General features: G+C 41.2%; 1 protein-coding gene across 3 annotated transcripts in view; it reads right to left on the minus strand.

Moving 5' to 3' along the window:
• Window positions 1–440: 440 nt before the first annotated feature.
• Lypd6 (LY6/PLAUR domain containing 6) overlaps window positions 441–13,783 on the minus strand; it is a 136,715-nt gene continuing 123,372 nt past the window's right edge. For all 3 annotated transcript variants that reach the window (XM_008825162.3, XM_029559728.1, XM_029559727.1), the window contains 2 exons: window positions 5,119–5,249; window positions 441–3,311 (listed from right to left, as the gene is read on the minus strand). In XM_008825162.3, coding sequence (XP_008823384.1) covers window positions 3,144–3,311; window positions 5,119–5,249 — 299 coding nt within the window. In that variant the 3' untranslated portion in view covers window positions 441–3,143. The remainder of the gene's footprint in view (window positions 3,312–5,118; window positions 5,250–13,783) is intronic.

The raw sequence follows: 13,783 nt of genomic DNA on the forward strand, positions 1-13,783 counted from the left end.
CTATCATATCATTATTAACATGATTCATCCAAATAATAGAATACTATTTCAAAATAAAGTTAATGGGAATACACACACACACACACACACACACACACACACACACACTCCTCTTTCCATATAAAGAATATCTGTATATTTCTTGATTTAATAAAATAATGTTCAAGGGAAACTGGAGAGCTGGTTGAAAAGTTTGATCATCTTTCCTTCTGTGGTTTCTACAGCACTTGCTGTCTGTATGGATTATTTGGCCTGAGTGAATTTTCTTCTATCTTTTCATGTTTGTATTTCTTGAGTGTGCAACTGGAAAGTGAGCCCCTGGAAAGAAGTTCCCTGTGGTGCTAAGCCCATGCCTTGTACATAACCTGGGTGAATTAATCATTGATTGACATATGCACTTTCAAGAAGAAGTCAGGTGAAAATACTCTTAAAACCTTTATTCATTGATTTACAAAGTATACAGTATTTACAACATTTAGGCATTAATTCCATATTGACATGAATGTGGAAGGGAGTTTAAAAATAAATATGTGGCACATAGGTTAATATATACATCATGGCTCTTTGTACTTCAAGCCATCACCAATGGTGAGGTTTAATGGAAATTTTAATGTGACAGAAAAGTCAGATGGCTAACTAGCCCTGGACCTTCCACATGAATGGCCCTTCCTTGGTTTCTTGAGGCTAGGGGTGGTGAGCGAATCACATTCTTTCCAGAGAATTAAACAAGCCACTTTGAAAGGCATTAGGGATGCATGCAGCACATCTGTGCAGTGTCTGCAATTACTTCCCAGGTGCCGGGAGAATCTGCACCCTTGAGAACCCGATCCCTGTATACCAGCCAGGGAGGCTCTGATGTGGTCAGTTTCTTATCTCCTTTAAATTGCATGCATTACTTGGAAAATGTCAGTGAAATGTGACCATGCACAAAAAAATGATACTTGTAGATATGTACAACATCAAATTTCCATTGTCTTACAGCATCTTTAGATGCAAAGTTAACCGTCTCCTCTTTTCACAAGAGGGATAAATAAGAGAGCTATAACTTTACTCCCCAAAGAAAAACCATCAACTGGGGACACATGCAAATGTCTTCCTGCAGAAGCAGGATAAGATAAGTTCTATATGAGAAGATGGGGAGGTTCCCATGAAGCCAGGCCTGGAGGTTCTCCTAGAAGAGCAATTCTACCTTCCCCTGTTTTTCAATCATGTCACATCCCACAAAACCAAAATCTGAAGGAAGAGGCTTCACATGATCAAACCTCTTTGAGCCTCAGTCCCCTCATTTGTAAAACATAAATACTTGTACTGTTCCTTACAGGGTTCTTGCAGGGATCATATGATCAATCTAGCTATGTAAAGTGCTTAGCATAGTGCCTGGCACATAAGAGGTACTTACTATGTCTTGCTTTCTCTCCTTCTACTCTCCCATTCCCAATTATAAGCAATAAATGGATAAGCCTACCAAACTCTGAATTAAGGCTATATGATTCAATTTAAATTATTTTATATCACAGTTACAGCTGTCAGTTCATATTTGGTCCCTGAGGCGAGGGTGTCTTATGTTATGAGTCAGAGAGTTTTCTCTGCAGGGCAGATTATCTGAACAATACCATCCTCTATGAGGGCATAGCTCTTCCAAGTTCCATGTAAACATACCCCACAACCCTGCACAGAAGTCCAGACCAGTCATGGTCTCCACCTGAATAACTTCCAGGGCAACTCTGAGAGAGCCACAGGCAAAAGCCTTGAGGCAAGCACATAACTCTTGTTCACAACACATTAACTTTTTCAACATTGGTGCAAGTACTACAGGTAGTGTTCCACAAACATACATTACAAGCTCTACCACTGTTGAAAATAAGCATTCTAATTTGACATTTTGTTCAGGAAAAAAAAAAGATGTTTTTGGAATATACTGTGTCATACAAAAATAAATATCGTTTAAAGAATTTACAAGGAAGAAGAAAACAATGCAACTCTGAGTGTTAAAAATATAGGAAGGATGATGGAGTTATCTTCTACTTCAAAAGCAGTATCTAAAAGAAACAACATCTATCCATTGGACCTTCTTATTAGTCTTTCAAGTCATTTTTCTTCTCATCTTAGGAAAGATGTCTTCTTTCCCTATTGATCTAGAGACAATTTAATCCAGAACTTTCTCCCTAACATCTCTGGGGTTTTGGAAGGAGAACACTGTTTGATGATAAGTACTACAGATAAAAACATTGCTGAACCATTTCTGGGCCTCCAAAATAAACTAGGACTAACCTCCACATACCTTCCTTTTATTCCCAATTCCTCTCTGACTGGATTAATTATATCTGAATAGAACCTAACACATAGAGAACATAGTCCCATCCTGTTTGGGGAATTTTTAGATAACAGGAATCCAGGACTTCATGGAGCATAATTAAGTCCCAAGTTAAGGCCAATCTCCCCAGTTTTAAGAGAGGATAAACAGCCACTTTAGGGATTCTAATTCCATTAAATTGGAGGAAATCTTTCTATTGTCACACCTACAAATACATCCAACATTTATGATTGCCTTTTTTATCTTCTATAAAGAGCAGGAGTAACGTGTTTCCCAGCACTGAGGTAAGACAGCTAGGGAAATTAAATTGAGCAAATTGCTTGCTCTTCCAGAGATTCAGTTAGAATCTCAATATTCCATTCATTAGGATGCAGTTTGAAAATTCTAAAGCTATGAGTGACTTCACGACTGTAATTAAGCCAGTGATTCTTTACCCTTTTCCTGAAAAACATCTAGACGCGTCCATATAACATATTCCTCACATCTCACAGGATCCAGGACCTCCTACAGCTCATGCATAGATTCCAAATCAAGAACCACAGCCCTCAATAAATGCAGAACTCTTTTTTGGAGTGAAAACACAGGTTTGTGGAACAGAACTCAGGGTCCATATTGGGGACAGGCTGACTTTGACAGGGTCTTGGTTAGACTGGAAATGACCGCAACACTGAAGCAATGCTTGTTCCTCATGGTAATGAGATACCTGGCATGTTGACATCCAGGAGTGCTACAGTCTCACCTGTGTATCTACTGCCAGGCCAATGGCTCATGCATGACTATGACCATGGTGATTCCCATGGATGGCTACAATGCATGGTGCATGGAGCTGCTATAAGGTGAGTCCTAACCACACCCACAAGCAAGACACAATCACTGACATGCAGTGAGGGTGCCCGTTTGTCTGATTTATAGGTGATGTTGTAGCAAACGTCGCATCAGTTTCATTTCGAGGGAGTGGCAAGTTACAGATATTTCCTTCACAGCAGGAGGTACAGATCTAAAAGAAAGGAAGAGAACAGAGTGTGATGAGAAGCCGGCATGCTTTAGAAGGAGCAGGGGCTGGGGGGTGAGGGAACTGTTCCCTCCTGGCAAATGAGAATGGTCTGTTCTACAAAAGAAACAGCCCAACAATTATGAAGAGTGAGGTTAGCATTCCATCTAGAAGCAATATAGACAAAACTAAAAGTCCTAGCTGAAATTTCAAGGTACCTGGGTTCTGTTTTTGACATTTCACCATGTGGTTGCCGCCATGTCTCTTAATCCTCTGAGAACAATTGTATCCCTGAAACAGGAATCATGAAACCTGCCTTCCCTTTTCCGAGGCTCTTCCTGACAAGAAGAAATTGTCAAGAGAGTAAGACTTCCTTTGTGAGGTTTTCCCAGTGAAGATGAGTGGCAACACTCAGGTCATTTAAGATGAATATTTACCTTCATCAACACTGTGGGCATCCTTATTCTATTCTCTTGAGTGGGTTAACATTAGAAGGGTTTTCATTTATGCAATTACTCTTGCTTTATATTGCTTTACTCTTGAATCACATGAAAGAGATAAACCCAAAGGTTTATTGATGGAAGTTAGTTTAGGCAATGGCTACATAGAATATTGACTGACAGCCTCAATATCAGCTGGGAGCTTGTTAGAAATGCAGAATCTCAAACCATACCCCAGACTTAGAGAATTAGAATCTGTATTTTTAACAAGATCCCAGATGAATCAGACTCATAGGATGGTTACTATCCTATACAGTGACTAGCCTGCAAAGATTTGAGCCTTTGGCCACAATCAACATGAGCTAGGAAACACCGAGTGAACATAACACTGAGAAGAGAGACTAGAGGTCAGAAGTGAGTTCAAATCCTGTCTGTCTCTTACTAGTTGTATAAGCAGCAATTGACACACTTTCTGATTCTCAGTTTTCTTCTTGGGAAAGATGCCAGAGTAATGCCTGAGAGCCAAATCCGGCTCATTGGAGGGACGGGGTCAGGTCATAACCTTTATTTTACTTTTTTTACTTCAAACCAGTAACAAATGGACAGATTATGTTGTAAAATTTAATTCTTAGTGCGTTTGAGAAATTGCTTGAAAAGTGTTTCTGCTCTTTGTAAGAGAAAGCAGCCCTCACTGAGAGTGCTGTTCCAGTATATCAAAGGAGGGAGTTGCCCTGAATCCCAGGAAGGTGGCCTGCAGAGTGGGCAGAAGTCAAATAAAAGCCAAGGCATGACACATTAATCACACAACCAGCCCTGACTCACTGAAGGAAAAGCAGGGATCCAGGGACAAGAAAGGCTGCCTTCTTTATATTCTCCTTCCTGGATGCCCCTTTAATTCATTTCCCACGGAATGTTCTGCATACAGGCACCAGATGACGTTCTCTCATCACCTATCAAATGACTCATGCCAATAGAGAACTTCTCTAAATTATGACATGAACCATCACCTTGTGGAAAATTATCAAAATAAATTGGTTCCCCCTTCCTCAGATGGATGACCTTTTGGAGTGTCTACAATGATGGGCATGAGTGGACCATGACCCTCCTTTCTGGTGGGTTCAGGACTCCTCTGAGTGAAGAAAGGGCTCATGACAATCTTCAACATGCTTTTGATGTGTGCCTACACACTTTATCTGGTTGTCCTTTGTCCTGCTACACATTTGTATTCTGCTGAAGCAAATCAGAAAGAAAGCATCTTTTCACAGCTGTATGAATACAGTAAAGAAGCAGCCTAAATGGGGAGGAGGCTCTGCTCATGAGCACTGGGAGCACTGGTAGGGAGGAGGGTGCTGACTGCCTAGTATTTCCCATACCTTGTGGCCTTCATGCTCTGAGTCTCTACAACCAGTGGATAAGCACTCTTCCAGCGGGACACAGCGTTTGGTGACGGAGATGCTGTTTCCTGTGACTGCCATCGTGTGCTGAGTATAGCAATATCTGGTCTCTGTCAATAGAGAAAATAAGCCCTAATTGAGATGGGAAATGTTAACCCAGTCTGCCTAATAAGAGCAAGCAGGAATGCACGCACATTAATGTCCACAAAGGTCAGATAGCACATAGGATGGGCATGGCCTCTTTATAAAGGCCTCCCTGCAGAGATCCACTTCACCACGGCAGGGGGCAGCCTTCTGCAGAATACTGGTCTCTCTGCCTATCACAGTTCCCATAAACCAAGACACAATGGTATCAATTTTTGCCTATCCACATGTTGCCATTGCCTTTATTTTTATTTTTAGGGATTGATGGTTCAGAGGGATGCTTTAGATGGTAAGAATCATAGCAAGTTTCAAGAAGATGGAGGAGTAAGCTAAAGAAGTGAGTCAGAAGAAGTTGGGGAGGTGACTAGTAAGATGACAACAGATGGGGTAGGATGTGCATGTGTGTGTAACCAGTATTCCCACAGAGCATCAGAGTTGGAGATGGAACCATTTTATTTGGTGAAAATGACTCTTCGCAGAAGAAAGAACCTGCCAACGAGGGCAGTCAGATGCTAGGATGTTTAGAAACGGACCCAGTAATACAGGAGCTAAAAATCTGAGGAGCCTCATTTCTCCTGGTCTGATTTCTACGCCTTTCTGGTATAGCAGATGACGACCATTAGGTTAGTCTACGAAAGCCCCTCTTCATCTTGAGGTTGTAAGCTTGCAATTTCTCCCCAAATTCCACAGAGAAGTGCTTTATTGGTAATTTTAAAACTAAAGAAAAATGGCGTTGCCAATGTAATTCTTCATGGCCTGCAGGCAGCAGGCAGCTCCAGAGCCTGGGATTTAGATGTGTCTGCTCCACTTTCATATTAAAAAAGAAAATGAATAATTCTTAAGAAATGTCACTGAGCTGTTTTTCACCCATATCTTGGCTCTAACTTTGCATGCTTTTATACATTTTGGATATTTAGTAGCTAATATGGAATTATGACCTTCTATGATATTATTTATTAGGCAATAAAAAAATCCCCCCACTAGATCATGTCATGATTTTGGCATCTTTTAACCAAAGTCATAATGTTCAAAGAAGAAAGCGAAAGTAAGAATTTTGTTACCAAGAATGAGCTAATGTAGAGCACACTGACACATCTTGAAAATCACTCAAACTGAGGGGAAAGGTCTTCTCAATACTCCTACCTCACCGGAACCAGAAGGACCTCCGACTGACCAATAGCAGCCTCCTCTCACAGGATGACACTGTGGTGGATGTTACCTTGAAGAGTTTGGATTTATTTTCTCCCTGGGGTGCCTTCCCCAGGATGTACCCTGACAGGAATTTTGTTTCTTGGAGTCAGGCTGAGGCAGTCTCCAGCTTGCTCCAGGTTTTATAAAGCTCTTTGGGATTAGGGTAAGTAAGGTCATCTGGGAGTGAAAGTGGAAAGTGTTACACCTGGCAGTATTCTCCTAAAGCCCTGGGGCCTAATTTAAGGTTGAGGTAAGTGTTTTTGATGAAGGGGAGGCATCAGCTCTTCTGGTTTTCTTAGAGCCTTTGACTGGCAGGCTTTATCACATGGCCAGTGGCCTGAGAGATTTACCACATCTTCCAAAGAGGACTGCTTTATTTCTTTGCATCAGGCACAATGGATGTTTATGACCACGTTGGTTATACCTTTCCCTCTTCAACCCCAAGAGCAAATGTTCTAGAAAGTAATAAAAGCAGGAATGTTCTTATCTCCTGCCTCCTCTTCCTGCAGACCCTTAGGAGCAGCTGCCAGAGGCTTTACAGCTCAGAATGTAAATCTGCACAGATAACATCATTTGCTGATGGAACAAGTAAATCACTACATGGTTTCAGTTTGGGAAATTGGGTATGTCTCTCAAGTAATGAATTATCTTGTTTTAATATGCCTTAAAATAACAATTGGTGAATTTAATAGACTCACTTTTTCTTCATATTTTTCTCTCATTAATTTATTAATGGGGAATTTATTCTTTCAAATGAAAGTAGTTCCAGCAACTGATTAGAATATATTTTTAGGAAAATGTGCAAAACCCCCACATCTAATAAGCTAATTTTTGTCATTCTGAAGATGCTGGCAAAGAACTGTTTCTTAAATGTCATCAAGTGCAATCCTTAAAACAAAGATATATTGAGAACACTCCCGTCACTCCCCGCAGTAGAGGCCTTAATTTTGAAACAGCAGTTCCTCAGAAGTCCTCTTTCCATTTCTTCTCTTCCAAAGCCCCTAGGTGAGTCATGAAATGTTAATGTGGAAAAAGGTTCTGCAGTTAAATACATTTATGAAATGCTCAAATAAAGTTGACTGGCTTTTCTGGTGTGCATTTTATGAGAGCCTTCAATACACACTATGATCTGTGATCTCCAAGGGTGTGTTGGGGTGAGCAGATGGAATTTCTCAAGCAGAACTAGGTGAACCACATGGGGCTTATCAAGGGACTGGAGAAGTGATAAAAACCAAGTTTTAGCCACAGAGCATGGCTCTCCATGCATTCTGAATAATCCTTTGGTTGGTAATGAGGTTATATGAGAATCAAGCCTGCTGATAACTTCACACTAAAAGGATTTCAAAAGCTTTCATCTAAAAGATAAAAGATGGATTTGAATTTCTACCAGGTTAGTTTCAGCCTCTAAAATTTCATATTCTGCAATTGCATAGTACTCCCAGAAATTGAGAAATCAAACTCTTTGACTCACAGTAAAATCAGAAATAGGAAAGAGAGCTTAATCAATAACTGAAAAACACAAAATATAATTTCTACAAACTCACATTCTCGCTCTCTTTTTTCCTCTCTTTTCAATCTGGTTTTGAAATTTAAAACTAGTTCACAGCTAAAATGAATTTTCACTCACTCACCAACACTGTTTCCAATAAAGGAAACCACACTTAACAAACTATAAAGAAGATGACTTGAATTAAAACAAGACGTTACACATGCCCATGTCTGGGATAAAAGGCTTCTTCACTGCTCAGTTATTCCCTGTGACCCTGCCTGTTTGGTTTTTTCACAAAGATCATATTATGTTTAAAGTAATGCTAGAAAGCAATTCCCAAGGCACAAGAAAATGAAAAGAAAATAATAAATATTATTATAAATTATATTAAAAAGTAAATGGCTAGTGGTGCCAGTCTGCATGCTCCCAGCCACAGTCCCTTGCTGTGCACTTAGCCTCTTGTCTGCCACGGACAGCGGCAGGCAGGCACTGCTCTCCTGAGTCAAAGGTGTTCCCCTAAGTGTCTAATGGTGCAGGATCTCTCTGCAGCTTGGGACTCTACTACATTTTAATCATCTCTGTGGGATTTGTCTTTTGAGCTTTGTCTTCCAACACTTGTCTTAACCTGAATGCAGATACTCTCCCATGTTTCATCCTTGAATTTCTTTTCACTCAAGTGACCTCATCAAACTTCTGATTGCATATCTTCAGTCTCTTTCTTCCTCCTGAGTTACAGAACCAAATTTCCATCCATCTAGAGATCTGCCAGCATCACCTCACACCTCACATGTCTGGACCCAAACACTGTCTTTCACTCACTCCCACCTGGTTATCTGTACAGGTGTCTGCTCAGGACAACTTCAGGTATGGCTTCTCTGTCTTTCCAGAATGGGAACCAGAAACACTGGAAGCAGCATAGATTTCTTTCCCCAATCGAGAGTCTCTAAGCTCCCTAAAATGTCTCTGTCATCCATTCCCCTAGTTCAAGACCTCATCATTTCCTGATTTGGGTCAGTATGACTTTCTAGAAAATAGACAAATGTGTCCAATTTGAATTTCCTTTTAAATGATGGATGTTTCTATGAATTAAAGGCGTCTTTAGGCATTGGCTTGAGCACTGTTAGGACTGTACAGGTGAACCTCAACGTGTCTACCGGAATGTCTGATATTTTAGCACGTCACTGAAGAAAAAAAACTCAATAAAATTTGGCAAAACCCTTGTAAAAGAAGGCCTTTCTTACAACTCCAGTGTCATTCAATGAGGACCTGTTTCCATTGTCAAACAGTGGGAAATAGAGTGGATGGGCGCTTCTAGACAGGCAGCCCAAGAACAGAGCTGGAGGGGCTGAGAAAACTGGCACAGCTGCAGACACCTGGGCTGTCCCTCCTGTACTTCTGTCACAGTTTTACAGATTCCCAAGGCTCAGTTCTTCTTCTTTTCTTTCTTTTAGTCTATTTTCTTTTTTAATTAAAAATGTTTTATGTGTATGAGTGTTGTGCCTGCTTGTATGTGTAAGTGCATCTCTGCATGCAATGCCTGCGGAAGCCAGAAGAGGGTGAGAGATCCACTGGAACTGAAAGGAACAGACAGCTGTTAGCAGCCATGTGGGTGCTGGGAACTGTTCCTGGGTCCTTTGCAAGAGCAGCCAGGGCTCTTAACTGCAGAGCATCTCTCCAGCCCTCTTCTATTTTCTTTTCTGCTGTTCAGATGCAGTATCTTCTGTGGTTCTGTCTTTCAGTGATACTGTCCTCTGCTTTTTCAAGTTTGCTGTTGGGTTATCCACTGAGTTGGGTGCTTTTTTCATTTTCTTTCTTTTTTTAAAAAATTTTATTTATTATTTTTATTTTATGTGTATGAGTGTATTGCCTGCATGTAAGTACACTTGTATCATACAATGCCATGGAGATCAGAAGAGGGTGTTGGGTTTCCTTGGAACTGAAGTTACAGAAGGTTGTTAGCTACCATGTGGGTTCTGGGAATCAAACCCAGGTCCTCACCAAGAGCAGCCAGTAGTCTTAACCACAAAGCTCTCTCTCCAGATCTGCTTTTTTCCTCTTTTAAATTTCAGATGCAGTACATTTTTGCATTTAGAAATTTCAATTTGGTTCCAAGCCTCCTCCCTGAGGGCTCTCATAGTATCAGAAGGTGCTATGTAACTGCCAAGGGTACAAAACAATAAATAGACCTACCCAGCTGTAAAGCCTATTAACCACAATAAACAGACCTACCCAGCTGTAAAGCCTACTAACCACAATAATGACCAACCCAGCAAAATAGCTCTACTGGTGCAAAACTGGCACTTTTTTCTTGGGAGTAATCAGCAGCTATCTAATTAGACTTAAGGTTGGCTCAATAGGAGGGAATCCATACCTAGTACTGATAACATTGCCAAGTACCCATGGTTGGAGAAGCCATAGACCCTAGAGGAGAACCTTCTACTGACACTTTCATAAAACAATGTAACTTCTTTCTATATTCTAAATATTTAGCCTTATATTCACAGATAAAGTAGCACTCACCACTCATAAAATAAAGCTTCTTTTTGCAACAGATGGAGACAATTACAAAGTTCCACAACTGGTCAGAATGTGAAGACTAAACAACTGTGTGGCGCCCAGCTCAAATTCATACATCTACATTGCAACCCCCAAACCTAAGGCTCAGGGAACATCTCGGAAGAGAGATGGCAGAAAGACTGTAAGAGCCAGAGGACCAGGACTCCTGCTGCTAGATAGCATATTCTAGGCATGACAGAAAATTTGTACCCATGAAATCACCACAATATGGTTGCCTGACAAGACCAGCATAATGGCAACACGAGTTGACATGCCGGTGTGGATGGGGGAAATTTCACAGAGTCCACTTCAAAAGAGGATTGGTGGAGAGTCAGGACTCCTCAGCATCAATGGATGCTGAGAGAGGGAGAATCAGTTTACTCTTAGGACAAGCTCCTGGATAGGTTATTCAATCCCAAATCAACAGCCCTAACCACATATACATAGGAGCACCACTAAATGGACTCAATATATAATTAAAGAAGAGGATAAGAAATTGCAAGGGGGACATGGGAAGAGGGAAGAATGTAAATAATGTAAATATAGTACTCATGTATGAAATTCTCAAAAAAATTTTAAATTAAAAAAGGAAAATAACATTGGTCAAGGTAGAGTTTATCTATATAGGGACACTCCCTCTGGATATAGGATTTAGCACTCTGACAAGGAGCCTGAGACAGGACAAAGGTGGTTGCTAAGGTGGCTTGTAGAAGCTTGGAGAAATGACAGCCCACCCTAAGCACAGGGAAAATGTCAGGACTCCATGGTCAATGGTTGAAAAAGAAATTAAAGGCTGAGGGGAGACAGCATTCTAAAGTGGATACACTATGACGGCCTGCATACGCAGCACATCAATGACCTTGGTCTGACGGGGGAACCAGAGGGTCTTCCACACACTGAAACAATAAAAACTATCTGGGCAGAGCAGCGCCAGCATCCATGGGCCGCTCCATGTGACTGTCCTGAGTAGGCCAGGGATGACATCAGGAAATGTCAGTACTGAACAGGGTGCCTTGTACCAATGAGAACAATCATTCCCAAACCACGGCGGCAAGGTAGCAGCACACAGTAGCAAAGCAGAGTTCTCTGGGTGTGGTGGCACCACCTTTCATCCCAGCACTTGGGGAGGCACAAGTAAGAAGATCTCAGCAAGGTGGCTCAGTGGTAGGGGTGCCTGCCCCCAAGCCTTACCACTTGATTCCCATGGCCAGGACCCACAAGGTGGAAGGAGAGAACTGACTGGTACGTTGTCCTCTGACCTCCACATACATGCAATGGCGCCACACACGTAACAAATTTAAAACATGTGCACACACAGATTCCATTTGGTTCCTCTTCATAGTTTCTATTCCTTTGATAAAATGTTTTTTATGGGTTTCAATTACATTTTAAATTATTGGATCATTTTTGTCAGTAACAAAATCTTTTTCAGATAATTCTCCACGTCTGCCTCAGTTTGGTATTCATTTGCTATAGTTTGAGTCTAAAGCATCCCTCAGAGGCCCATGCATTAAAGCTTAGTCGTCAGCCTGGCACAACGGAAGGAGGTGGAAACATTAACAGGTGAAGTCTTGTTAAGGAGTTAGGTCACTGTGGGTGTGTCTGTCTCTCCAACTTTTTTGTTTACCCCATAACCTTTGTAAAATGAACAGCTTTGTTCTACTGTGGTTTCCAGGATAAAGTAAGGCTTAGCCACAGGCACAGAAGCAATGTAACCAACCATGCATTCAAACTTATGAAATTGTGAGCCAAAATAAAGCTTTCCTCTTTTTAAAAGTTGATAATGTCATGTACTTACTACAGAAATAGAAAGGTGACTAACACACTACTGATTATCATTTTTCATTCAATTTGAGATCTTCCTGGTAAAACGAGTGGGGGTTTTTAAACTGAAATCTAGACATTTCACTTGATGTTATGACATTATCTTTATGATACCTCTCTGATGGACAGCAAGGGCTACCTGATTACTGCTCCCCATACAGCCTTTACAGAGGCTCCGCGGGGAATAGAAGTTCACTGCCACTGGGTGGTGATAAAGTCCTGACTCTACACCAATCCTGTTCTGAAACAACCCCAGGCAGAATGGAGGCATCTCATTGGTGGTGGACTTGGAAGTCCATTTCCCATCATCATGTTTGCCTAGGGGGATGAAGTGCTCCCTACTCGTCCTCTGCTGCCATCCTAACAGGGAGGTTGAGGCATCTCATTACAGCCTGCTGTGAATTGAAGTTCAGGCTTTCTGCTCACCTTTTGCTGGTGTGGGTGGTGGGAAACTTTTGTCTCATGTAGAGCAGCAGTTACTATGTAAGTTTTCTGTCTTTCCAGGCTGCTTCCTTCCTGGCTCTTTGGCTGGAGAAAGCAAGCTTCTGTTAGGATGTATTCTGCTTATATCTGAGGTATTTTCAGCTTTCTCTTCAGCTCCAGAAAGAATACTTGAAGAAGCTACCACAGTGCTGCTCTCTGGGTCCTGAAGACCACAGCTAGTCGGCCACTCTCTTTCTCTCCACCTTTCAGAGTTTTGAGCATTTTTGTTTGTTTGTACATAATGGTCAGGATTTTAGTTGTATTTACTAAGAGGAACAGAAGAGGACACCAGGTTTGTCTCTTCAGAAATCTTCATCACTTCTGGCCTCTAAGGCTAGAGAATTCTACTTCAGGGAACTGTGCATTCTGGATGTTTAGCGGCCCTTATGCTCTCTTCTGACTGAATACCCCCAGTTGTAACAAAAATGTCTCCATAAATATTCCCAGGATGGATGGAGTCTTCACTGAGATCTACTGTTCTAGATTATAATCTTGAAAATAAGGTCCGTTCTTGTTGGTGTCTACATTCCTGCAACATACAACACAGGGCCTTGCATGACTTACCAGATGTATAGATGGGAAGGACACATCTGGCCAAGCTCTTCTACTTAAAGTTGAATCAAATTAGACTACGTTAATCTACTTCTGTGATTTCTACAATGTCTCCACCATGTCTATATTTTGAGTGATTTCATCCAACTTACATAAAACTTCTATCAGAAGTGTAATTTTTATACAGTATAGCCACTTTGGGACATTATTTCCTAAGATCTATATGAGTATATACACATAATTCTATCAGCATAAATTCCACAGGGAAAGAGAGAGAGAGCGAGTGAGAGAGAGAGAGAGAGAGAGAGAGAGAGAGAATGTGTCCAATGATAAGAGGAAATTAAAAGTTCTAGCATGTTTATAGAACTAGTCATACAAATGAGAACTGGAAACTACAATAATGCC

The sequence above is a fragment of the Nannospalax galili genome, unplaced genomic scaffold, assembly GCF_000622305.1.
Source record: "Nannospalax galili isolate Female #2095 unplaced genomic scaffold, S.galili_v1.0 scaffold87, whole genome shotgun sequence".
Lineage (NCBI taxonomy): Eukaryota > Metazoa > Chordata > Mammalia > Rodentia > Spalacidae > Nannospalax > Nannospalax galili.